We start from the raw sequence: 26,613 nt of genomic DNA, 5'->3' as shown, positions 1-26,613 counted from the left end.
CCACAGTGGGGTATCTCTATATACTTGGGTTGTTTTTAGAAAGTAAGTTACTGGGGGACTTCCCTGGTGGTCCAGTGGTTAGACTTTGCCTTCCAGGGCAGGGGGTGTGGGTTCAGTCCCTGGTCGGGGAGCTAAGATCCCACATGCCCTGCAGCCAAAAAACCAAAACAAAATAGAAGCAATATTGTAACAAATTCACTGAAGACTTTAAACACGGTCCACATCAAAAAAATCTTTAAAAAAAAAAGAAAGTCACTGAAAAAAATGAAGCACAAGGGCCGGTGGGCGGGTGCCCAGGCAGACGGGCCTGGGGGTCCCTGTGCTGGGCAGGGAGGCACCAAGAGGGCAGGCGGGTGGTGCCCCTGACCCCACGAAACGGTTCTCATCCCGCTTCCGTTTTGGAAAGGCTACTCCACGTAGCTGCCTCTGGCTGGGGCGCCTCCATCTACACCTCCTGGTGGTTCTGAATGATTATGTTTTTAATCAGAAGCACTTGGCTATTTTAAGTGGACAACAAGGAAGAGGATGTTTAGTCTACGCAGCCAAGGGAAAGCCCAAGAATCAGGAGAGCGAGAGAGGGGAGTTGGGGAGAACCACAAAGCCATTACTTAATGAAAGTTGGAGCCAAAGATGCTGGGACGTGGAGCCTGGAGCCAAGAGACCCGTCCCTTCTGTCATTAGGACAAATGCTCCCACCATCTGCGTCCCTGCAGAGTGCCGGGGCCAAGCGGAGCGAAGCGCAGGTCCCCAGAACCGGAAATGGCTTCCTCTCGCGGGCAGACGGGAGGCGGGCTCGCGGGCTTTGAGAGCCGGGGCGAAGGGCACCAGAGAGGCCAGGGACCCCCACGCGGGCCTGTGGACGCCACCCCTGCCAGGGCCGCAGCACAGCCGGACGGTGCACCTCCACGGCACTCACGCAGCGACAGCCACCGTGCACACGAGGGGCCACCACGCACATCCACAGCTGCACACACAACCACGAGGACAGAACACGCATTCGTCATTCGTCTCCAACTCTGCACAAAAATGCCAACTGTTCATCTCTGCCCCTCACCCGCACTCCAACACGACCCCTCCAGCTCGTCTTACGGGGGAGGCAGGGTCACCAGCTCCCCGAGCTCCCACGGGCCACACTGAAGGCCACACACAGCTGACTCCCCGCCCTGGGGCCAGGTCGTGAGGGCCCTGCACCTCGAATAGCAGACTCCGACTGTGTTCTTATGTTACATCCGTTTATTCTATGATGGTGATCTTCGGCTCTGACCTAATCCTCCTTTTATTATTAGCACATACGCGCCCGTCAGGCAGAAACGTACACTGGATGCTGCACGACAACGGAGCACATATCCCAGAATCAAGGCCAACAATGACCTGCTTGCAATGCGAATGGAGCCAGAGTGACAACAGGGCCATCAATGGCACTGTCACCGTGGTCATCTGAGGATGCCCTCCCGGGTGTCCTTTCACGTCCCTGTAAGTCTGGGGCTGCTGGACGGCACCCACGTGTCCAGCTGTAAGACACACTGTCCAGCTCCCGTGGGACACGCTTCTGGCCAAGGAGAGGTGAGAGCTGGGGGGGACAGGCCCTCTTCTCCCAGGAAAAGCATGCCGCCCAGGCCATCGGCCCCCCAGGCTGCGCAGCAACGGGCTGGCTGGGGGGAGAGGAAGGAGCCAGCTGCACGTCCAGACACCTCGTCACACGAGAACAGCACCCCCGGGGGGATTACGCCGCGGTACTTCAGGCCCTGCAGCTGGCCTGGTGCTCATATCCTTGTGTCCTCGCGAGGGCCCCGCGCGGGAAGTGGGGGGCAGGGCCTCCTCTGAGAGCGCTGAGCCCCGCGGCGCCTGCGCCCCACCTCCTGGCGGCCTGGGTGCTGCTGGTTGGCCCCGCGAGAACCTCTGCCCCCGGCGGACTCAGTGCATCCCCCGCTGCCCTGCCCACGCGAGTCTCCTGGGCAGCACCAGTCGCCCACAGATGCCCAGGGAGACGAGCCTGGCCGGCCAAGACGGGCCTCTTCTCCGCGGCCGACATAAGGTGACACCATGCAGAGGGCCCCATGGGCGCTGGGCCGGCCGCACTCCCATCAGACTGACGGAGGGACCGTGAACAAGCGGCCCCATCCCTCCACCGGGGGGAAGGCAGCGCGCGTGGGTAGAGAGAGGCCGGGCAACTCGACGGGAGCTGCGTAACGAGGAAGGACTTCCCGCACCTGTTACCAGCAAAGCACGGCCTTTCCAGAGGGCACAGGGGCTCCCGCACAGGACACGGAAGGAGATCCGACCCGACGGAAAAGCGGGCCAGGCTGTGCCGCACAGCTCCAAGGAGAGAGGCCCGGACGCCCCGAGCACAGGCACCAACGCTCAGAGTGAGGCCACTGCGCTCACCAAACCGCACAACACTTCAGACGACCGCACCCCACGCTGCCCAGGAGGTGGGGCTGGGCAGCTCCCCGTGCTACAGCCCCGCCTTGAGGGACCTGCTGTGGGGGTGGCAGCTCCCACCCGACGGGGCTGCTTGCACCATCCTAGAGAAAGCCATCCACGCCCTGGGGGCAGGCTGCGAGCCTCACTCGTCAGCATCGGGACAGGCGGACACGACCAAGGGTTCAGGCCAACACGCTGCGCCGCCCTCACGCGCACAACACCGTCGGCAGCAAAGGAACGGCGAGACGCCTGTGAGCACCACGGACGCGCTTTGGAAACGCAGACGGACACGCACGTACCGCGTGAGTCAGGCACAGTCTACAAACGCACAAATCCTACGTTCTGCTTGTGGGTGCGTCCACGTGCCATCAGTGCATAAGAACTTGGTCAGAAGGGAAAGGTCAAGTTTGGGACAGTGTCCCTCTGGGGAGGGAGGGGCGGAAAGGGCTCTGGACCAACCAGACGACTGCAGTAAACGTGGGAAACAAAAGCAGCGGGGGTGGAGGTGCCTGAAGCGTTCCGGCTGGAGCCATGCGTCCCCATGTGGGAGGAAGGGGTCAGCACACAGCGAGCAACCCCCCAGGACGGGAGAGATGCCATTAAGCATCGCCAGACCCTCCATCCCCACCCCCTTCCCAGAGCCTCGGCCAGCCCCTGCGTCCCACTCACCCAGGGAGCAGGTAAGGCCCTCGCCCGCCCCGCAAGGCTCTTCCCGGCTGGGCCGACCTGCCCTCGAGGGTCTGCACCGCCCACCCCGTGGGCATCCTCCTACCTACGGTTAATGCCTCGAAGAGCCGGTGTATGATGCCGGCGTCCTTCACGATGCCCGACTCCTGCACCCTCTTCACGAAGTCGTCCAGCTGCATGTGCTTCTTGGGCAGCTCGAAGTTCTTGACGCGGTCGTCGGCCTTGGGGGCGTCCTCGGGCTTGTCCATGACCTCACTGATGAGCCGGCGCAGCTCGGGCGTCCGCTCGGCCTGCGCGCGCTCGGGCGCCGACAGGGACTCCACCGTCCTCTGGACGAGGTCGGCGGGAAAGATGCGCACGTCCGTCTTGTACAGGCTCTGGAAGTCCAGGAGGGCGCCCAGCAGCTGGCCCTGCATCAGCTGCACGAGCCCTCGCAGGTAGAAGTACCTCGCCAGCAGCACCGAGTTCTCGGGGGCCAGCGAGTCCATGGCCTTGCTCAGCTGGGCCACGCAATCCGCGTGGAACGCCTGCACACACTGGCCCACCAGCGGAAAGTGGATTTCCGGGATCTTGAAGGTGTATGTCAACTTGGAGGGCATGTCCAGAACTGAGGAGCGAAGGGGAGATGAACGGTTAGCACAGACCTTAGAAACAGACACGCGTTCCCACCCCATCACTCTGCCCGGGGCCGTTTCTGTGTCTTGGGTGCAGCGTGGAGCAGGACGCCCCATGCCTCTTCCAGAAAGCTCCACGTACCCCACGCTGAACGGGGCCCCTCACTGCTCCCATGGCACAAATAACGTTATTTGTTAAAACTGCTGATGCTAAGGTGAAACACGTGGTGGTGAGTCTTTGTTGAAGGACTAAGTTAATAACCTAGGCCGAGACGTACCTGCCAGGCAGGGTAAGGCCTCTCAACTAGCTGTTTCATTTACCTTAACAGCAGCTCTGCGCCATGGGTACTGTTACCACGCCCATCTCCCAGAGTGGGGACTGAGGCCTCCCTGGGTCCCCGGTATACAGCTACTGTGTACCCCAGGGTCACACAGCCAGGAGGCAGCTGTGCAGGGGACTCAGACCCACCAGGAGCCCCCAGAAGGTCAGTAAGGTCTTTTCATTTGAATACACGGCCCCTCCTGGCGTCGCCGGTATGATCCCCACTCAGCCTCCAGCTCTCCCACGAATGTGCCACGAGGTACCAGCTGGTACTGGTGCCTTAGCCCGAGGCAGCAGCCATTGGGGGCCCATGTGGCTCACAGCGCTGGCCTCACTGCAGTTTCTCCCATGGGCACTGGCTTCCTCTGTGCCCCCAGCCCCTAGGAAGGGCCTGGCAACCACTGGGGGCCTAAGAGTTGTTGCATCCCCTTAGACAGTCATATATGTAAACACGTATCTCCTCTGTACACATACACATATGTGCATATACACACACACGTATGAAAACAGTGGGACGGGGCGATGGAAAATACAGACGAGAAATCGCTTTCTATAACGAACATAGTCTGCAAAATGAATATTCTAAAAATATTTCAAATGATTAAACTGCTAGAAAAACAACAGCAAAGAACCCCCCACTCCCTTCTACTGAAACAAGCTTTGGTTTCTTCCGGCAACTGGCAGCATCAGAATCAAGTGAGTGAGAAAAGCCACAGCACGGGCGCGGCTGGACCACCTGTGTGGCTGCTCCCACAGTCCTCGGTGTGTATCTTCCGCAGCGACGAGTTCCGGGGCGGCAGCTCGGGCACCATGATGTCCTGCAGGTTGGGCATGCTGACCACCATGCGCCGGTGCGCCCCGTGGGGGGCTGAGGACTTCCGGCTGGCCATCTTCTCAATTGTGGGTCTTCTTGGACTCAGAAGCATCCCGTCTATCCTGGGTGGGGAAACCCAACACCTTGTAGACACAGCAACGGTTGAAGCACAGGCTCAACTGGGCATTCTCCCCAACGTGGTGACCAGAATCCAGCATTCCCACACCGAGTGGGAAACGGCGGGCACACTCCTGGCTCTCCCACGTGTAGTGAAGGCTGTATACGGTCCACACCCCAGGAGAAGCCACAACACACAGAACAAACGAGGGCGTCGTCGACAGCCGATACACGTTTGAGGGGTTCAGGAAAAGCGTCATGGAAGAGGCGGGAAACGGTGACGATGTGGGGAGAGAAAGAGAAGGAAAGTGGGGAGAGAAAGAGAAGGAAAATGGGGAGAAAACAGCACAAAGACCCAGAGCTGCCACTGCAGGTACGTTCAGTGTCCCCCCCAAGAAACAGAAATGCACGGGGAGGAGGCTGACGTGTTACCCGACTCATTATGAATTTCTAAATGTGAGACTTCTCTGATCGGATTTATCATTTATCCTTCCAAATAAACTGTGCTGCTTGAGCACATGGACGCCCAAGGAGTCGTGCCTCCTTTAGAACGTAATATGCAAACCTGTCCTCTTCGGACTGCGTGTGGAGGTCCATCTGGGCAAAGGCGTCCAGCCTTCTGCTGAGCCGAGCCTTGAGGAAAGCGTGAAACATGTAGGTGTCCAAGACCTGGAACAGACGCCGAGGGGCGCGTTATTGCACCTGCTCCACGGTCCTTTCCTCCCTGAGCTGCCAGGGCACCTGCAGCCGCAGCGCGAGTGGCCCTTCCCGACCCACCGGGGCCTCTCGCCAGCACCTTGGGACAAAAGTGCCCAGACACAGGTAGCTTTCTTAATTTGCCGTAATCTAAGATTCCCCCTCCATCCCTCACCAGCCAATCTCAAAGAATCAGCCACTCTTTGCATTTGAAAAACCACAGAAAGTTCAAAAGCCCAAACCACCTTGCCCCCCCGGGACAGCAGCAGCCGCAGTCCCTGTGTTTCGTCATGGATTCTGGTGTCTCCTGGGGACGGCAGCCTCCCTAACGCTCCGCACCTCACAGCCAGCGCACCCCGTCTCCGGACTCACACGCGACAATCTCCGAGTCAGCTCCCAGGGAGTGTGGATGCTGCCCGGCCCTGGGAAGGGGGCGGTGGTGGCAAGGGCATGGAACTGTGTGGCATGATGGAAAGGCTCCAGAAGGGGCGACCAGGTGCACGCCTTGGTCAAAACTCTGCACACGCTATCCTTAAAACGGGCGCATTCTGTTCTATGTAAATCCCACTCTAAAAAGCCAATTAAAAAAAGTCAGAGCTGGCCAAAGGATCAGAGGAAACCACGCTAAAACAAACTTTTAGAAAAGCTAAAACACTGAATAAAATGTTAACAGATACTGGAAACACTTGACTTGAAAAATAGTTTAGATACAGAAAAGGGTGAAGGATCGACTATACACACGCACACAAGCCCCGCACACCTCTTACCTGTTTATAAAACTGCTGGTCCCCTGGAGCTCTTGTTTTGAGAAACTCTTCACTATTGAACACCCTATGTTCATAATTTAAGTGATTCTTCACTTCCCTGATGAAGAAAGATAGTCTAAGTGTTGAAATATTTTTAAATACATGAAAAACACATTGCTGTTAGCAGAAAAACAGTAACAGGAAATACACACTTTGAAAAGCCCTGTCTGCAGGAACAGTATTCTGAGCGCTGAGGGACATGGTTTGGATGTATTTTGTGGTCGGGCTTTCTCGTCACTTCAAGCACAGCTTTCCTCCAACTGGAATGAAGCTCAGGGCTGGGGGGTGTCTGTCTTCTTCGAGCCCCCTAGCTCCTTATGCAAATGAAGACGCAATCAACCATAATTGTTCATACAAATAAAACTGAGTTCAGGGTGGTGACACAGGAAGGGCACCCCAGACGCTGAGCACTGACGCAGCTCGGCCGCCAGCCTGACCCTCACCGGCCACTTCCCCATCCTACACCGTGGGGACTTGGGCACATGACCCCCTGATCTTCCGTGATAGCCTACCAATAGAATCAGTGATCCTACAGGGCATATTCAGGACGTAGCACATTCGATGTTTTCCTTCTCTTGTGAGGGGAAAAATTACTTCATCTGATATCGTATTTTCTTTTTAATGAACTAAACTCATCAAGCTTGCAGAGTAATAAAAAAAAAAACCCTTCATGAAAGATTTCATATTAAAAGAACAAAAGGAAAACTACATTTCTACAACCACACAAATTATACTGCTCTGAGCAAAGAGCTAACACAACCCATCTATAACACGACATCCCATTTTTCCCTAATAAATCATTTGCTTTACATAAATATAGACAGCAAAAGAATACAACCATTAAAATGTTGATTTTGAAAGAATCACACTGAGTGTCATCAAGTCGTCCAGCTCTGGTCTAAACCCCTCCCAGGCAGGGTCTGTCCAGATCAGAAGGGGACCTGGTGTCGCCACCTTCCCTGCTACACGACCCAGGGGGAAGGAGCAGGAGGGGAGAGGGTGGGAAGAAGAGAGGGAGAGGGAGAGAGGGAGAGAGGGAGAGAGAGAGAAGAAGCTGCAAGACAAAGCAGAGAAGAGAGAGTTGGAAGAAAGAAAAGGCCTGAAGGCTTTGCCACCAATAACTTCTTCACAAAGGTATAATATAAATGTAGGCATATATTTATCATTATGTCCCTTAAATGACTGCACATTTAGGCCAGAAATAGCCACTCGACGCCTGCACTATATCACACTGAAGTAAACACACTGTACTGTCTATTTAACTGATTCAGCTCAAGGGCTAGTTCCCAACAGCACACAATAATAGATGCTGATGGCGACAGTGATGGGAAGAAAGAAGAAAAGTTTCTAACAGGGGCCAGTCCTGGGTGCTCCAGCCTGGGCTCTCCTTTGGGCGGGCTTCATTCCCGAAATGATCCGTCTGTCCCCCTACCCGGGTCTGACCATCCAAGGTGGTCATTCGCAAGAGAGACGAGGGGGTGGCAAGGCCCCAGGCAGGGTAAACACACTCCCAGGGATCCTCCTGGAGGCTGGGGCGTCTCTCTCGTCAATCCTGGATTTCAGTCCCTGAGCTTTGGGGCCGTGGCCATTGTGGAACTGGGAGCTGGCTGGGGACCAGGTTACAGACACTGCAGGTGTTTTAAATACCTGAAGACGCAGACGAGCAGCTGCAGGGTGATCTGCCGGATCTGGCAGTTGAGCCGCTGCTGCCAGGCCCGCCTGCAGGCTCGCCCCTCGTTCAGGTCCGTGCTGGCGCAGAGGTGAGCGAGGTCCAGCTCATGGTGCATCTGAAGGCTCTGGACCCTGGAAAGGAGCAGAGCGACATTGACCACAGCCCAGGCCGTATCACGTGACTGACTGCTGCTGACCGGCCGGAGAGGACCCTCCAGGAAGAGGTAAGTTAACGCTCTCAGGACGCTCAGACTCCCTGTCGATAACTGCGGGGGGGAGGGTGTCATTACAAATACATCCCTGTCGGGAGTTTATTCGCCTCCCAGCACAAACGGCTCATTAGTGCAGAACTCACAAAGGCCTTGTCTTTGGACCACGCACGTCTTTACACAAGCTGAGTGTCCTGTCCTCCTTTGCAGACACCTGCCCTTCCACGACGGCCAAAGGGTTTCTGGTGGGTCTGGGAGGGACGGCGCAGCTTCCCTGCCCGGGCAGGCTCGGGTGCACGAGGCACGGCCACTTACTTGTCCGGAGGTTCTCAGGGACGGGGGCTCACGGCGGTTTTCATCACACAGGATCCTGGCCTCCCCAACACTGCCCAAGGCTGCACTTTTACATGAGACTTTGGACACCAAGGAGCAAGTCTGAGGCTTTAAATATGCAAAGTAAACCCACCCAACAGTATCCAAAGGTCAAGGTGGGGCAGAGGGGACGCGGCGGACACACACGCTGATCATGACAAGGAAGGCAGCGCGGCAGTGGGCGGCCGGGCACAGGGGCGTCTCAGGGGAGAAGACTGTGGATGGCTGCCCCTTGTCCCTCCCGGCAAATACCGAGTGCGGGCGCTCGTCACCCCAGACCCCGTGGGGAGACCCACTGCCACGGCCCAGATCACGGTCCCGGAGCCCTTCACAGACGAGCCACCGACCACGCACAGGTTAGTTCACGTTTATGAACAGCCCCCCACAGTGAGCCTGAGACTCCACGTCCCACTGTCTGGGGGCCTGGCCAAGCGAGAATCCAACCCCCAGGTATGTTCTAGAATTCTAACAATAACATGAGGGCAGAGGTGAGATCCCATCTTACTGGGGACACGCAGCACCCAAGCACACTCTTGAGAAGCTGCGCCCAATGCTGGCAAACACCAGTCCTGGAAAGTCACCCTCTGCAAGTCCAGGGACTGTGGACTTCGCTTATCAGAAAGTGACCGGATGATGAGGAATGTGGGCTTCACCTTCGGAGTTCACGCAGGGAGACACTCCCACCCGGACCCCTGGCTGGGCCCCGAGCACCGCCCGCCAGCCACACAGGACTCCACACCCCGAGCCTGGACTCGGCTTGGGGAGTTTTATAGATTTTTTGAAGATGGAAGGAACAATAATGAAGATGGCACTCCCATGTACTTTGTACAAACCATCCAGATAGAAGAAATAATTGATACCAAGGTGTTATAGGCTGAATTGTGTCCCCCCCCAAATTCCTAGGTTGGAGTCCTAACCCCCAGCACTTCAGAGTGTGACTGTGTTTGGAGATGGGGCCTTTAAGGAGGTAATTAAGTTAAAATGAGGTCACAAGGGGGGACCTAATCCAATATGACTGGTGTCCTTTTAAGAGGGGATTAGAACACGGACACCCACAGAGGGATGACCACGTGAGGACACAGGGAGAAGACAGTCATCTACACACCAAAAAGAGAGGCCTCAGGAGGAACCAACTCTGCCAACACCTTGATCTCGGACTTCCAGCCTCCAGGACTGGGAGACAATAAACGTCTGTTGCTTAGGTGGTGTTTGTTACAGCAGCGCGCGCTGACTAATACACAGGTAAGAGGCAGAAATGAGAACAGCCAAGTCAGGGAGCCAACACAGAGCCACCGGCTCCTTCCCCTCCTCTCAGGCCTCAGCTCTTCCCGCTCTGACCTCCAGCAGACAAAGTAAAGGGGAGCAGTCGGCACTGACAAAAGCCGGGCTGCGTCACCAGCTCCTCCAGAGCAGCAGAGTCCAGCTACCTGACGACAGCCGGCAGCACCTGCCGCACTAGCCCCCCGCCCTCCACGGGTCCCACCACGAGCTTCATGCCAGGCCTGCCTGTAGCCCGCACACGAGCTGGAGGACTAAAAGCAGGGTCTCTCCCACCACCATGTGATTAGATTCCAGAGGGGGAAACGTCCTCCGCAGGTCCACCTGAGGGAGCCCTGGCTCTGCCCTGACCCACCTGCCCCAGACGCATCTGCGTCCCAGCGTAAATAGCAATCACACCTCCTTTCACCCCCCTGAAAGAAGTACATGGGACAGTCCCCGCCAGGCCTCTCCCATCACCACAGAGGCCGCAGGGCCTGCAGAACCTACAACAATTATTATCTGCCCTTTTTGGAAAAATTCTGTCTTGCCTGATCTCAGCCAATGAAGTGTAGTCGTAGAAACGGAAAAACCACAAAGAGCCACAAAACAGGTATGAAAAAATAAGAGCACTAAGAGAGCGCTGGGTAGGGGGGTCGGGGGGTGAAAGGGGAAGACAGCCTCCCGCCCAGGGAAGGACGGTGGGTCATGGCCGTCAGGGGCCCCCGACTGACAGTGCCATGGGGCAGAGGCCACATCGGTTTGCTCATTATATACATACTCTGCCCAATGCATTGGATACATATCTGGTGAGTGGATAAATGAAGGAATGAATGAAGGAATGAATGAAGGACAGAGAAGGAACTTCAGAGATCACAGGCGCAGAAAAGGGTCGAGAGGTGTCCCGGGGGTGTGGCCGTCCCCTGGCCTGGGGGCCATCGTTAGTATTTAGACAAGATTTGAATGAAGACAAATGACTTTTATTTTTAAATATTCACAAACAATTTCCAAACTACTAAATATCACATAAACCATTTGTTAATATAAGATTGGAAGACATACTTGAAATTGGCAAGTATGAACCTGAACAAGATTTTTCCAAATACCCACTATTTCCCCCCTTACCTCTGAATAAAAGTCTGTGCCGCCAGGAGAGGGATGTCAGGAACGTCCACGTCCTCGTCGTTGGAGTAGGTGATGCTCCCAGCGTCAATGTTTATCAGAATTAAACCATCGGCTTCCTATAAAATAAGTTTGTAAAGATCGAAGTAAGAATCTGAACTTGTATACATCTTTGAAAACACAAAGATACACTTTGCATTCACCAAGATCGTGTCATCGATAATTAAATTATCATATCTAACATGCACACAAAGCCTTATATTATCTACCAGAAAAATGCAGTGTATACCATGAGTTAGGTTAACAAGCTCATTTGATTAAAAATGCCTCTTTGAGTCAAGATTCCAACACATGAGGTCAGGTCTTCACCCACCCTTGTGCAAACACTCCATGTACCACTTCAGGGAGCCTGGAGAGAACATTCCAGAGCCCCAGTGGGAGCACTCCGACATTTAACACTCAGGGTGCCCGCTGAGCTGCCCAGCCAGCTCCGCCCCCCCCAAGGACCAGAGCACAGGCGGGTCCTGGGCTCAGGGATCCCACACACTTAAGAGTTCTTGAGATGTGTGGATGGCTTACTTGTTAAGTCTTATCTGTGACAAAACACACAAATAATGAGTCACACTCCTGAGTTCTACACTTCAACTGTCCCCGGAACATGACGCCAGAATCCTCCCCAGCTTTCACGCTGGGCCGGCCTCTCAATGCGCGTTTCATGGCACGTGAAATATGCACAAACACGTCTCCCAGAGCAGGGTGCTAAACCAGCAGGGGACAGGCCGCGCTCGTGAGCACGGACACTGAGCTTTTACAAGGACCCCTTCCGAGCTCCCAGCACATCGAGAAGACATCCAAACCCCAAAACATTTCCAGTCAAGACCTGCTGCTTTGCCCTAAAAACCTCCCAGAACAGGTAAACCACTAAAACGACTTCCTTTGTGACTGCGGACTGGAATCAAGTAAATAATGTCTGCAAGTTTCCCTCCTGAAGGGGCTGAAACAAGACGGTTTTCCCCCTAATGACTAAAAGAAGAAACACAATTTTGAGCTATAAAGTACGCCTATTTTTTCCTCATTTGTGAGGGTGATGTTTTTCCATTCCTTCCATGAGGTCTGAATGGCCTTTTCCCAAAGTGTGTTTGTCCCCTGGTGAGTCATAGGTTCTGCCAACAACAGACATCCCGGCTCCGCCCCAGGAAGGGGCGCTGGGCTTGGCCAAGATTTGCTCTAAAACGCCAGGAAAAAACTGGACGATGGCTGAGGACAGAGAGGGGTGCACGGCATCCCTTCCACTCTTCTCTCAGCCTTTGCGTACACTTAGAAATTTTCAAAATAAAAAGTTAAACACAACGTTGTAAGTCAACTATACTCTAATAAAAATTTAAAAATAATAAAATAAGAAGTTAAATGAGAACCTACCCTGTACCAACTACCAATAAGCACAAGGAAAAGTGCTGCACATCGCTAGTCATTGGGAAAACGCACATCAAAACTACCCAGCAGGAGGATTAGAATCAAAAAGACAGAAGACAAGCGGAAATCGGAGCTCTCCCTCTGCTGGAGGGAAGGTGTCTGGGGCAGCAGCGGGGAACAGCAGTCTGGACATTTCTCAAATGGTTAAACACAGCGCTGGCACCTGACCCGGAAATTCCTCTCCTAGGTACGTATCAAGGTAAACGAACGCATGTCCACACAAAAACTTGTACATGAGTGTTCACAGCTGCATTATTCACAACGGTCAAAACATCGAAACAGCCTCAAATGTTCTCAACTCCTGAATGGATAAACAACCGTGGCCTCTTCATTCAAGGGAATCCTACTCGGCAATGAAAATAACGTGCTGCTACACGGATGAACCTCAAAAAACATGCCGCTAAGTGAAAGAAGCCAGTCATAAAAGACCACGCATTGAATGATTCCATTTATGTAAAACCCACGTATACACAACAGGCAACTCCACAGAGATAGAAAGTAGATGGTGGTCGTCAGGGTCTGAGGGGGTTGGGGGATGACAGCTAACACATGCAGGGTTTCTTTGTGGGCTGACCAAAGAGTCTAAAATTAGTTGTCAGAGCTCTACCAAGTTCCTAAAGCCACTGAGTTGTACAGTTAAGTCCGGGAAACTCTGTGGTATGCAAATTGTATCTGAAGAAAAGCTGTTTTAAGAAAACCCAACCCGCTCTTCCTGCTGGCGATGTCACGGTTTATCACAAACCTGTGGCGTGAGCTCCCCTTCGAAATGCACCCCATCAGCACAGCAGTAAAAACAGCTGCTGCATTTTAAGCACTTACTGTATGCCAGCCTGCTCTATCGGCCCCTTGACGCTGCCATGATGATGTGGCCAGCACACTCCCTGCCCTCTCACGACCAGGACACTGAAGGCCTACCACCCCGACCCAGGTCAGCCCCCAAGCTGAATCCAGTAAACGGCCACTGGATTCAGCAAGGCCCACGGACCCCTTGGACACCGAGTAATACCCTGCATGCACCTGCATTCTTCTAGGAAGTAGGGCCACGGTTTTGTTTTTTGTTTTTTTTTTAAATTAATTAATTTATGGCTGTGTTGGGTCTTCGTTTCTGTGCCAGGGCTCTCTCTAGTTGTGGCGAGCGGGGGCCACTCTTCATCGCGGTGCGCGGGCCTCTCACTGTCGCGGCCTCTCTTGTTGCGGAGCACAGGCTCCAGACGCGCAGGCTCAGTAATTGTGGCTCACGGGCCCAGCTGCTCTGCGGCACGTGGGATCTTCCCAGACCAGGGCTCGAACCCGTGTCCCCTGCATTAGCAGGCAGATTCTCAACCACTGCGCCACCAGGGAAGCCCAGGGCCACGGTTTTAATGAACAACAGAGGCTTAATCAAAAAAGTGAAAATGGAAAATATGGAGTGATAACAATGGTGGCTCCCATCCACGAAAGCCAGTCACCTGCCAGGCAGGACGGGGGACATTCCTCAGCCAGAGCCCTGCCTGGGAGGCCGAGGCCGTGCCCACTTCACAGATGAGGAGACTGAGGCTTAGCAAAGGCCAGTAAGTCACTCAGGGTCGCAGAACTAGTAAGCAGCAGAGGTGAGACTTGAAATCAGTTCCCTCAACTCCAACGCCTGCCCTCACCTCCCTGAAAACCCCTGGAAGCCACCAGAGCTGCCGTGAATTTAAGTGGCCTGAGAAGTGGCATCAGGGTGTGGCCTTGAGGACAAGGAGGCAGCACTAGTGCCCGGTGATGGAGTGACGGCGGGCCTCTGCACCCGCCCACACCACAGGGCACCTCCCAGCAGCTTCCCACGCGTCCTCGCAAAGCGCCCACGTGAGTCAATGCTCTCAATCCAGCGGCGGGTGCCTAACCTTGCTGACTTCTTCAAAGTGGTCCAGGTGGCAGCCCATGAGAAAGGACGTGGGCGCCATGACGAAGTCCAGCATGTGTCGCGACAGGATGGGGACGAAGGTGTGCTGCCACTGCAGGGGGTGCAGGTAGGCCATGAAGCACTCAGCCACGAGCGTCAGCAGAGCCCAGCTGGATGAGAAGAACACGACGTGCTGCTCCGTCAGAAGGCAGGTTAGGATCTGGGGAAGCAACAACACCGCGAGCAAGCCTGAAACGCTGCGAGGGCGCCACCCGACGAGGCCGGGCGCGGGGCCGCTTCCACCCTGCCGTCCCCGCTCCACTTGCCAGGACCAAAGCCACCCTGACCCCAGAAAAGTGCTGCGGGCAAACAGCGTGCTCTGTGGTGACTGTCGGCTTTAAGCACAAAGATACGTGTTCTGAGTAGTTGTGAGGCCCCATTAAGCCAGTTAGCATGAGATGCTCACAGGTGTGGAAGGACGCGTACCTGTAGCACCTTCTCAGGTCTGAAGCGCAGTAAGGGCAGGTGAAGGTCCAGGTCGATGAGGGGGCTTTCAGGGTCTGCTCTCGAGGGAAATACGATCTGTAGTGGTTTCATGTTCAATATCTGCAATGACCAATTTCCATCATTAGCTCAGGGAGCTGCTCCCAGAGGAGGCTGAAGGCACTGAAATTCACCATTTTGGCTCAGAAAGCGTCTGAGTTAGAAAACACTTGTGAAGACTCATGCTGTCACCTTCAATGTCACAGAGAAACAAAACAGTCTAGAGATGATAAAGAGAACTGCCAGGAACGTTTCATAACGAATTGAGGACTTAATGTCTTTTTCAGCCAAACTCCCTTAAACTCTTTAATTAATTAGGAAACAGTTCATTGACAAAACAAAGATAAACGGCCTCCAGATATCCATCCCAACGAGCACAAACTCTAAATCAAGCATGTTCAAACTAATCTTAACCAGTAGGCATTATTCTCGGTTACTACTTATTACGTATTCGCTTATATTTTCAATTTAACAGTCAAAGCTCCTTAAAGACATGGAATTTACAAAAAAATTTTAACGACACTTTATTTTTCTAAATGAGGGTATTTAAAAATGACACTTCAAATACAAATCCCACGTTCACAGGATGCCTATTATGTGTTAAAGGTCGAGGCAGACGTGAAGGAGGGCGGTGCGGTCCCTCCAAGAAGGTGGAGCTGGGAACAGCAGGGTTAAGCCTCCCCTGGTCTCAGACACACAGGAGGCACTCTGCAAGGGCTCTTCCACGAGCAGATGGAGGGGTCTGAGCACGAGCAGAGCTTTGGGGAAACAGAACAGAAAGAAGCGATTGAATCTGATGACAGAGAGGCTTCCTCTAGGAAAGGCATGAAAGGATGAGAAATGGAGGGCAGCAGAGTATTGGGTCAAGAAAAAGGGCCACAGGACAAAATGTTCACTATTCACACTTTCTTCCAGTCACCTTAGTCACTATTCTATTTTCACGTTAAAAAACAAAACAAAACAAAACAAAAACAAGAAAAGAGACTGTCATTTCTGACAGTTGGGACATCTGCAAGTGCCTCCGACCAATACTTGGGGCCTCTTCGCTTTCTTGTTCCCAGTTTGGCTACAGAAGCAAGACATTAAAAATAAGGTGGATTCACTTATGTGACCGATGCGTTTGTTTTAAAGCAAAACAAAACAAAGTAAAGCAGAGTTAAGTATTCCAAGTTGTGATGAATTATTAACAATTATAAAGTTTATAATGAAAAACTCTCCTCAGTATTTCAAAAAGGAAATGTGTGAATGGATAAAGAAGATGTAGTACATATACACAGTGGAATATTACTCAGCCATAAAAAAGAACGAAATAATGCCATTTGAAGCAACATGGGTGGACCTAGAGATTGTCGTACTGAGTGAAGTAGGTCAGACAGAGAAAGACAAATATCATATGATATCACTTATATGTGGAATCTAAAAAAAGTGGCGCAAATGAACTTTGTAAAAACAGAAACAGAGTCACAGATTTAGGAAACAAACTTATGGTTACCAGGGGAAAGCCGGGGGGCAGGGGGAGGGATAAACTGGGAGATTGGGATGGACATATACACACTACTATATATAAAACAGATGGCTAATAAGGACCTACCACACAGCACAGGGAACTCTACTCAATACTCTGTAATGACCTATGCGGGAAAAGGATCTAAAGAATGGGTATATGTATATGTATAACTGATTCACTTTGCTGTACACCTGAAACTAATGCAACATTGTGAATCAACTATACTCTAATAAAAATTTTTAAAAAATAAAAATCAAAAATGACCAAATCAAAAAAAAGGAAATGTGTCAGCCAGACACCCCATTAAAGATAAGAACCAGGACTTCCCTGGTGGTGCAGTGGTTAAGGATCCGCCTGCCAATGCAGGGGACATAGGTTTGAGCCCTGGCCTGGGAAGATCCCACATGGCACGGAGCAACTAAGACCATGAGCCACAACTACTGAGCCTGTGCTCTAGAACACACGTGCCACAACTACTGAGCCCGCGTGTTGCAACTACGGAAGCCCACGCACCTAGAGCCTGTGCTCCGCAACAGGAGAGGTCACCGCACCACAATGAAGAGTAGCCCCTGCTCGCCGCAACTAGAGAAAGCCTGCGCACAGCAACAAAGACCCAATGCAGCCAAAAAAAAAGATAAGAACCAACCACATACGTGAGTCACTCTACCAGCAACATTGCTACTGCGATGTTTCAGGTGCTGTGGTAGCAACTTCACAGCACTCAATACTCACGCTCTCTGAGGTGGGTTCTGTTATTCTACCCACTTTACAGATGAAGAAACTGAGGAGGGAGAGAGATTTGAGGTAAATACTTTGTAAATTTCAACTTGATTGGAGCTCCAGAAAAACAATAGGCTTCGCACACAAAGCAACATAGAAAGTGACTTGGGAATAGTAAGAAGAAAAACGTGACTAGAGCCTCCCATCAAGCCTCTTAGATAGCCTCAACCACCAGAGGGCAGACAGCAGAAGCAAGAAAAACTACAATCCTGCAGCCTGTGGAACAAAAACCACATTCACAGGAAGATAGACAAGATGAAAAGACAGAGGGCTTTATACCAGATGAAGGAACAAGATAAAACCCCAGAAAAACAACTAAATGAAGTGGAGATAGGCAACCTTCCAGAAAAAGAATTCAGAATAATGATAGTGAAGATGATCCAGGACCTCGGAATAAGAATGGAGGCAAAGATCGAGAAGATGCAAGAAATGTTTAACAAAGACCTAGAAGAATTAAAGAACAAACAAACAGAGATGACCAATACAATAACTGAAATGAAAACTACACTAGAAGGAATCAACAGCAGAATAACTGAGGCAGAAGAACGGATAAGTGACCTGGAAGACAGAATGGTGGAATTCACTGCTGTGGAACAGACTAAAGCAAAAAGAATGAAAAGAAATGAAGACAGCCTAAGAGACCTCTGGGACAACATTAAACGCAACAACATTCGCATTATAGGGGTCCCAGAAGGAGAAGAGAGAGAGAAAGGACCAGAGAAAATATTTGAAGAGATTATAGTCAAAAACTTCCCTAACATGGGAAAGGAAATAGCCACCCAAGTCCAGGAAGCGCAGCGAGTCCCATACAGGATAAACCCAAGGAGAAACACACCGAGACACATAGTAATCAAATTGGCAAAAATTAAAGACAAAGAAAAATTATTGAAAGCAGCAAGGGAAAAATGACAAATAACATACAAGGGAACTCCCATAAGGTTAACAGCTGATTTCTCAGCAGAAACTCTACATGCCAGAAGGGAGTGGCATGATATACTTAAAGTGATGAAAGGGAAGAACCTACAACCAAGATTACTCTACCCGGCAAGGATCTCATTCAGATTTGATGGAGAAATCAAAAGCTTTGCAGACAAGCAAAAGCTAAGAGAATTCAGCACCACCAAACCAGCTCTACAACAAATGCTAAAGGAACTTCTCTAAGTGGGAAACACAAGAGAAGAAAAGGACCTACAAAAACAAACCCAAAACAATTAAGAAAATGGTCATAGGAACATACATATCAATAATTACCTTAAACGTGAATGGATTAAATGCTCCAACCAAAAGACACAGGCTTGCTGAATGGATACAAAAACAAGACCCATATATATGCTGCCTACAAGAGACCCACTTCTGACCTAGGGACACATACAGACTGAAAGGGAGGGGATGGAAAAAGATATTCCATGCAAATGGAAATCAAAAGAAAGCTGGAGTAGCTATACTCATATCAGATAAAACAGACTTTAAAATAAAGAATGATACAAGAGACAAGGAAGGACACTACATAATGATCAAGGGATCAATCCAAGAAGAAGATATAACAATTATAAATACATATGCACCCAACATAGGAGCACCTCAATACATAAGGCAACTGCTAACAGCTATAAAAGAGGAAATTGACAGTAACACAATAATAGTGGGGCACTTTAACACCTCACTTACACCAATGCACAGATCATCCAAAATGAAAATAAATAAGGAAACAGAAGCTTTAAATGACACAATAGACCAGATAGATTTAATTGATATTTATAGGACATTGCATCCAAAAACAGCAGATTACACTTTCTTTTCAAGTGCGCACGGAACATTCTACAGGATAGATCACATCTTGGGTCACAAATCGAGCCTCAGTAAACTTAAGAAAATTGAAATCATATCAAGCATCCTTTCTGACCACAACGCTATGAGATTAGAAATGAATTACAGGGAAAAAAACGTAAAAAACACACACAGGGGCTTCCCTGGTGGCGCAGTGGTTAAGAGTCCGCCTGCCAATGCAGGGGACACGGGTTCATGCCCCAGTCCAGGAAGATCCCACATGCCGCGGAGCGGCTAGGCCCATGAGCCACAACTGCTGAGCCTGCGCGTCTGGAGCTTGTGCTCCACAACGGGAGAGGCTGCGACAGTGAGAGGCCCGCGCACCGCGATGAAGAGTGGCTCCCGCTTGCCGCAACTGGAGAAAGCCCTCGCACAGAAACGAAGACCCACCACAGCCTAAATAAATAAATTAATTAAAAAACAAAACAAAACAAAACACAAACACATGGAGGCTAAACAATACGTTACTAAATAACCAAGAGATCACTGAAGAAATCAAAGAGGAAATCAAAAAATACCTAGAGACAAATGACAATGAAAACACGACGATCCAAAACCTATGGGATGCAGCAAAAGCAGTTCTAAGAGGGAAGTTTATAGCTATACAAGCCTACCTCGAGAAACAAGAAAAATCTCAAGTAAACAATCTAACCTTACACCTAAAGGAACTAGAGAAAGAAGAACAAACAAAACCCAAAGTTAGCAGAAGGAAAGAAATCATAAAGATCAGAGCAGAAATAAATGAAATAGAAACAAAGAAAACAATAGCAAAGCTCAATAAAACTAAAGGCTGGTTCTTTGAGAAGATAAACAAAATTGATAAGCCATTAGCCAGACTCATCAAGAAAAAGAGGGAGAGGACTCAAATCAATAAAATTAGAAATGAAAAAGGGGAACTTACAACAGACACCGCAGAAATACAAAGCATCCTAAGAGACTACTACAAGCAACCCTATGCCAATAAAATGGACAACCTGGAAGAAATGGACAAATTCTTAGAAAGGTATAACCTTCCAAGACTGAACCAGGAAGAAACAGAAAATATGAACAGACCAATCACAAGTAATGAAATTGAAACTGTGATTAAAAATCTTCCAACAAACAAAAGTCCAGGACCAGATGGCTTCACAGGTGAATTCTATCAAACATTTAGAGAATAGCTAACACCCATCCTTCTCAAACTCTTCCAAAAAATGGCAGAGGAAGGAACACTCCCAAACTCATTCTATGAGGCCACCATCACTCTGATACCAAAACCAGACAAAGATACTACAAAAAAAGAAAATTACAGGCCAATATCACTGATGAACATAGATGCAAAAATCCTCAACAAAATACTAGCAAAATACTAGCAAACAACACATTAAAAGGATCATACACCATGATCAAGTGGGATTTATCCCAGGGATGCAAGGATTCTTCAATATACGCAAATCAATCAATGTGATACACCATATTAACAAATTGAAGAATAAAAACCATATGATCATCTCAATAGATGCAGAAAAAACTTTTGACAAAATTCAACATCCATTTATGATAAAAACCCTCCAGAAAGTGGGCATAGAGGGAACCTACCTCAACATAATAAAGGCCATATACGACAAACCCACAGCAATCATCATTCTCAACGGTGAAAAACTAGAAGCATTTCCTCTAAGATCAGGAACGAGACAAGGATGTCCACTCTCACCACTATTATTCAACATAGTTTTGGAAGTCCTAGCCACGGCAATCAGAGAAGAAAAAGAAATAAAAGGAATACAAATTGGAAAAGAAGAAGTAAAACTGCCACTGTTTGCAGATGACATGATACTATACATAGAGAATCCTAAAAATGCCACCAGAAAACTACTAGAGCTAATCAATGAATTTGGTAAAGTGGCAGGGTACAAAATTAATGCACAGAAATCTCTTGCATTCCTATACACTAATGATGAAAAATCTGAAAGGGAAATTATGGAAACACTCCCATTTACCATTGCAACAAAAAGAATAAAATACCTAGGAATAAACCTACCTAGGGAGACAAAAGACCTGTATGCAGAAAAGTATAAGACACTGATGAAAGAAATTAACGATGATACCAACAGATGGAGAGATATACCATGTTCTTGGATTGGAAGAATCAATATTGTGAAAACGACTATACTACCCAAAGCAGTCTACAGATTCAGTGCAATCCCTATCAAATTACCAATGGTATTTTTTACGGAACTAGAACAAATCATCTTAAAATTTGTATGGAGACACAAAAGACCACGAATAGCCAAAGCAGTCTTGAGGGAAAAAAACGGAGCTGGAGGAATCAGACTCCCTGACTTCAGACTATACTACAAAGCTACAGTAATCAAGACAATATGGTACTGGCACAAAAACAGAAACATAGATCAATGGAACAAGATAGAAAGCCCAGAGATAAACCCACGCACCTATGGTCAACTAATCTATGACAAACGAGGCAAAGATATACCATGGAGAAAAGACAGTCTCTTCAATAAGTGGTGCTGGGAAAACTGGACAGCTACATGTAAAAGAATGAAATTAGAACACTCCCTAACACCATACACAAAAATAAACTCAAAATGGATTAGAAACCTACATGTAAGACCAGACACTATAAAACTCTTAGAGGAAAACATAGGAAGAACACTCTTTGACATAAATCACAGCAAGATCTTTTTTGATCCACCTCCTAGAGTAATGGAAATAAAAACAAAAATAAACAAATGGGACCTAATGAAACTTCAAAGCTTTTGCACAGCAAAGGAAACCATAAACAAGACGAAAAGACAACCCTCAGAATGGGAGAAAATATTTGCAAACGAATCAACGGACAAAGGATTAATCTCCAAAATATATAAACAGCTCATTCAGCTCAATTTTAAAGAAACAAACAACCCAATCCAAAAATGGGCAGAAGACCTAAATAGACATTTCTCCAAAGAAGATATACAGATGGCCAAGAAGCACATGAAAAGATGCTCAACATCACTAATTATCAGAGAAATGCAAATCAAAACTACAATGAGGTATCACCTCACACCAGTTGGAATGGGCATCATCAGAAAATCTACAAACAACAAATGCTGGAGAGGGTGTGGAGAAAAGGGAACCCTCTTGCACTGTTGGTGGGAATGTAAATTGATACAGCCACTATGGAGAACAATATGGAGGTTCCTTAAAAAACTAAAAATAGAATTACCATATGATCCAGCAATCCCACTACTGGGCATATACCCAGAGAAAACCGTAATTCAAAAAGACACATGCACCCCAATGTTCATTGCAGCACTATTTACAAAGCCAGGTCATGGAAGCAACCCAAATGCCCGTCGACAGACGAATGGATAAAGAAGTTGTGGTACATATATACAATGGAATATTACTCAGCCATAAAAAGGAATGAAATTGAGTCATTTGTTGAGACGTGGATGGATCTAGAGTCTGTCATACAGAGTGAACTAAGTCAGAAAGAGAAAAACAAATATCGTATATTAACGTATGTATGTGGAACCTAGAAAAATGGTATAGATGAACCGGTTTGCAGGGCAGAAGTTGAGACACAGATGTAGAGAACAAACATATGGACACCAAGGAGGTGAAACCACGGTGGGGTGAGGATGGTGGTGTGCTGAATTGGGCGATTGAGATTGACATGTATACACTGATGTGTATAAAATTGATGACTGATTAAAAAAATATAATAATTAAAAAAAAAAAGAAAAACGTGTGTGTTTCACTGGGCACACCCAATTATGCCCATCATTTGAAAAGCAAGTAACATCTGAACTTCTGAGGGCAGAGATAAAAGCAAAGCAGGCCCGGGGACGCGGGGTGCACCTAGAGCCTTTGCTCCCCGCAGGCCAGTGGTCCAGGTGGTCAGAGAAAGGGCTGGGTCCTCGCCTCCTCACTCCCCACACTGTGGGGCCTCCCACCTCCTCCCGTCAGTACAGGTGAGAGCTGACCCCACCCAGAATTAACAGGAAACGGCAGCTCGGGGCCCATGCACACTATTCAAGACACAAGGTACACAGCTCACGACTATTACCTATGACAACCTCTAACCTGACGTTGGTTTGCGGTGGGTTCTGGAAAACACTGCTGAATCAGCTCCTGCGTCAGACGAAATTGGCCTAAACTGACCTCTTGGATTTCTTCACAACGATAAACAGCCACTATTCTACAACACTCCCTAAAACAAATGATGACCCTTATACCAACTTGGACCCAAGAGCTAATTAGACTCGTTAGTGGAGGATCCCAGTGACAAATCTGATCCACACTCAGCCCACTGGGACAAACCACGGGCACCAACATGCAGACCCTGACTGAATGAGCACTGCTGGCCGATGCTGAAACATTCTCTCATTCATTCACTGAACAGAGCTCCATGGGACAGCAGCTAAGCGCTGGACACGGTAGTTGGTCCTGGAAATGCAGTTCTGAACGTGGCCTCTGTCCTCATGCAGCTCAGAGTCTGATGGAGAAAATGGACATGAAACAAAAAACACGCACACACAAGCCCTAACTGCAGGCGTGCTGAACTCTGCAGGAGAGTGGGCTGCTGTGAGAGAGATGGTGTGGGAGACGCTGCTCCGGAGAACTGATGTCTGAGCCAGGCCTGAGAAAGGAGCAGGAGCTGGAGGGGGAAAATGGAGAGAGGGGTACTTCCGGGAACAGCACATGCAAGGGCCCTGTGGCAGCATCTGCAAGGGACCCACAGAAGTCCAGTGTAGCTGGAGAACAGTGAGCAAGGGGGTGAGTGGAGCTGGACAGGGCTGAATGGTGACACAGGGGCCAGGGATGCAGGTCTGGGTGAGGGTGACGAGTGAGAAACAAGCGAGGGGTTTTAAGCACAAAAGGAAAGTCCAGTTTATAGATTTTAATGATCTCTCCAGCCACAGTGCAAAAGCATGAACTGAATATAAGGTCAAGAATGGAAATGGACAGACCAGTGGTTCCCTAAGTCATGTAGGTGGGAGAAGCTGTTGGCCCAGAACAGGGGTGGCAGTGGAAGTGTGTAAACTGGAAACAGCTACTGGAGACAGACTGATAGGGTGGACGTGGGACAAAAAGGCATCGAGAACGTCCCCAGTCAACTTCCCAATGGGGGTGGTAGAAATGGAGGAACCAAATGTTAATTAATCCAAGATTCCAAAACTCGTGGATTACAGAACACTCGTTTAAGTACTGTTTGTACATTGCTTCTGTTCAAAGGTAGAATATAAGGAATCACAGTAAACCGTAAACCTGTTCCTAACTCAGGGAATTTGGTTCACTGCTACAGCAGGTCCTCAATGAGCAGGTGTTGAGTTTCTAGAATAAGAATGTAAACTTTGATGATTTCACTGCACAAAAATACCAGTTATCCACAAAATAAAGATGAGTGCCTGGCAGGGAAATCCAACAAATGTTCCCCACAAAGGTTTCTGGGAGTGGGACCAAGGTAGACAGACATCCTGCCCTGCCTCGGGCCGGGAATGCACTTGGCAGGGTGTCCCCCCACACCCCCCGAGCAGACTGCTGGGTTTAGGGTAATAGTAAATATATACATTTTAAGTTCATAATCACAAATATCCTAATAAATTATTTTTTCAACTGTCCATAATAATCAAAATATAGGAAAACAAGATTTATATGTATAATCTTCCAGAGGGGACGAATACAGTGAAACTGACTTGACATTTACTGTACATTTCAAGACGTTTATTTAATAGATGTCTGTTTTTTAAAAAGGAAGCATCCCACAGTTAAATGAGTTTGTAAATCGCTGAGTCAAACAGGTTTCATCACACAGTTTAGCTGTCTGACATGTTACTCGACAAAAGGGGAATGAGGTCTTTCTCAAACTTTCCTTAACCCTGAAACCTCCCATCAAAAACAGCCAAAAACATTTGAGAACAGTTTTTCACAGAACTCAGTTTAGGAAACGCTTCTCTATCAATTAAATAACAGAATGGCGCTGTGAATAACAACCGCAACAAAAAAAACAAACAAAAAAAACCAAACCAGTTACTTTTTACTAACCACACTGGACAGGAGAAAACATTAACAAGTTAAATAGAATACCCGATACTCCAGACAAAAAAAACAAAGGGGAAATTTGTAATTTAAGTAAATTTTATGTGTTTTCTGAATAGCAAGTAATGAATTAACATGTTAACCACTAAAGGGGCCTATTACTGGCTCAACATCTATTTATCATGAGCCACTCAGCAAAACTCAGGCCTAAATATTTGACTTCAGACCAAAATTTTATTTTAAAATTTTTAGAAAATATATTTTCTAATTTATTTCTAGTTTTCTGACCTTTGGAAACAGTGTATAAAATGCTTCTGTAAGGAACTTGAGAAGCATAATTTAAACAAAGCTAGAACTTAAAAAAATCATTTAAAACATTTAAACCATCTTCATCAATGTGGTACATATATACAATGGAATACTACTCAGCCATAAAAAAGAACAAAATAATGCCATCTGCAGCAACATGGATGGACCTAGAGATTATCATACTAAGTGAAGTAAGTCAGAAAGAGAAAGACAAATACCATATGATATCGCTTACATGTGGAATCTAAACTATGGCACAAATGAACCTATCTATGAAACTGAAACAGAATCACGGACACAGAGAACAGACTGGTGGTTGCCAAGGGGGAAGGGGTTGGGGGAGGGATGGGTTGGGAGTTTGGGGTTGGCAGATACAAACTGTTATATATAGAATGGATAAACAACGAGGTCCTACTGTATAGCACAGAGAACTATATTCGATATCCTATGATAAACCATAATGGAAAAAAAAATTTTTTTAATGTATATATATGTATAACTGAATCACTTTGCTGTACAGCAGTAATTAACACAACATTGTAAATCAACCACACATCAATTAAAAACAAACGAATAAACCATCTTCATCATATTACTTTTACAATTTGCAAAGAAAAAACAAGACAATTCCAATTTAATTACCAAATGGAGTGGTCCAGGAGGCGGGCTAGGTATTAAAGATAGTTTTGCAGCAAAATCTTTTATATGGTTGTCAACTTCGAAATCTTTACAGATCTTCAGATGAGTCAATAAACTGAAATTGAAAGAAAAATCAAATCACAAAATAAATCCGAGAATCCAATGGTCATCCTCTCCATTGCTAATCAAGGCTGAAATCTCTGTGTCAGGAGTTCCGGGAGTTTACACCAACAGGGGAAGGATCTGGGTGTGAGACGGCAGAAGCCTGGCTGCCCAGGGCGGGGGGCGTCTGAAAGGGGCATAGGCAAGCTTTTCAGGGAGTGTGTGCAGCTCACCAGGAGAGGCAGTCCTTGAGGGCGTTGTAATAGGGGAACCTGGAAACCACACACACGGCAAAGGGCACGAAGCAGCCGGCCGCGCTCCGGCCCAGCCCTGACGCCTCCCAGCGCATCTTGCCGTTGTAGAAGCAGTACTCGTCCTGGAGAGAAAGCAACAGCGCGTCACCTGCCGACCCGCAAATCCCAGTCTCCACTGTC

At 48.7% G+C, this 26,613-nt stretch overlaps 1 protein-coding gene across 5 annotated transcripts in view; it reads right to left on the bottom strand.

Annotated features, from left to right (window-relative positions):
• Positions 1-26,613, bottom strand: part of DENND3 (DENN domain containing 3) — a 64,039-nt gene that overhangs the window by 26,295 nt on the left and 11,131 nt on the right. For 4 of the 5 annotated variants that reach the window (XR_014255686.1, XM_082433768.1, XM_082433769.1 and 1 more), the window contains exons 4-13: positions 26,413-26,555; positions 26,081-26,192; positions 14,935-15,054; positions 14,450-14,668; positions 11,115-11,230; positions 8,128-8,283; positions 6,442-6,538; positions 5,544-5,647; positions 4,784-4,983; positions 3,197-3,718 (exon numbers count right to left, since the gene is read on the bottom strand). Coding sequence is in view for 4 of the 5 variants with exons in the window: in XM_082433768.1 (XP_082289894.1) it covers positions 3,197-3,718; positions 4,784-4,983; positions 5,544-5,647; positions 6,442-6,538; positions 8,128-8,283; positions 11,115-11,230; positions 14,450-14,668; positions 14,935-15,054; positions 26,081-26,192; positions 26,413-26,555 (1,789 nt within the window). In the remaining variant the exon portion in view is untranslated. The remainder of the gene's footprint in view (positions 1-3,196; positions 3,719-4,783; positions 4,984-5,543; positions 5,648-6,441; positions 6,539-8,127; positions 8,284-11,114; positions 11,231-14,449; positions 14,669-14,934; positions 15,055-26,080; positions 26,193-26,412; positions 26,556-26,613) is intronic. The other variant, XM_082433771.1, reaches the window with a different exon arrangement.

This window comes from Balaenoptera physalus (assembly GCF_965194825.1).
Source record: "Balaenoptera physalus genome assembly, chromosome: 17".
NCBI classification, from domain to species: Eukaryota; Metazoa; Chordata; class Mammalia; order Artiodactyla; family Balaenopteridae; genus Balaenoptera; species Balaenoptera physalus.
This window is presented reverse-complemented; position numbering and strand designations above follow the sequence as displayed.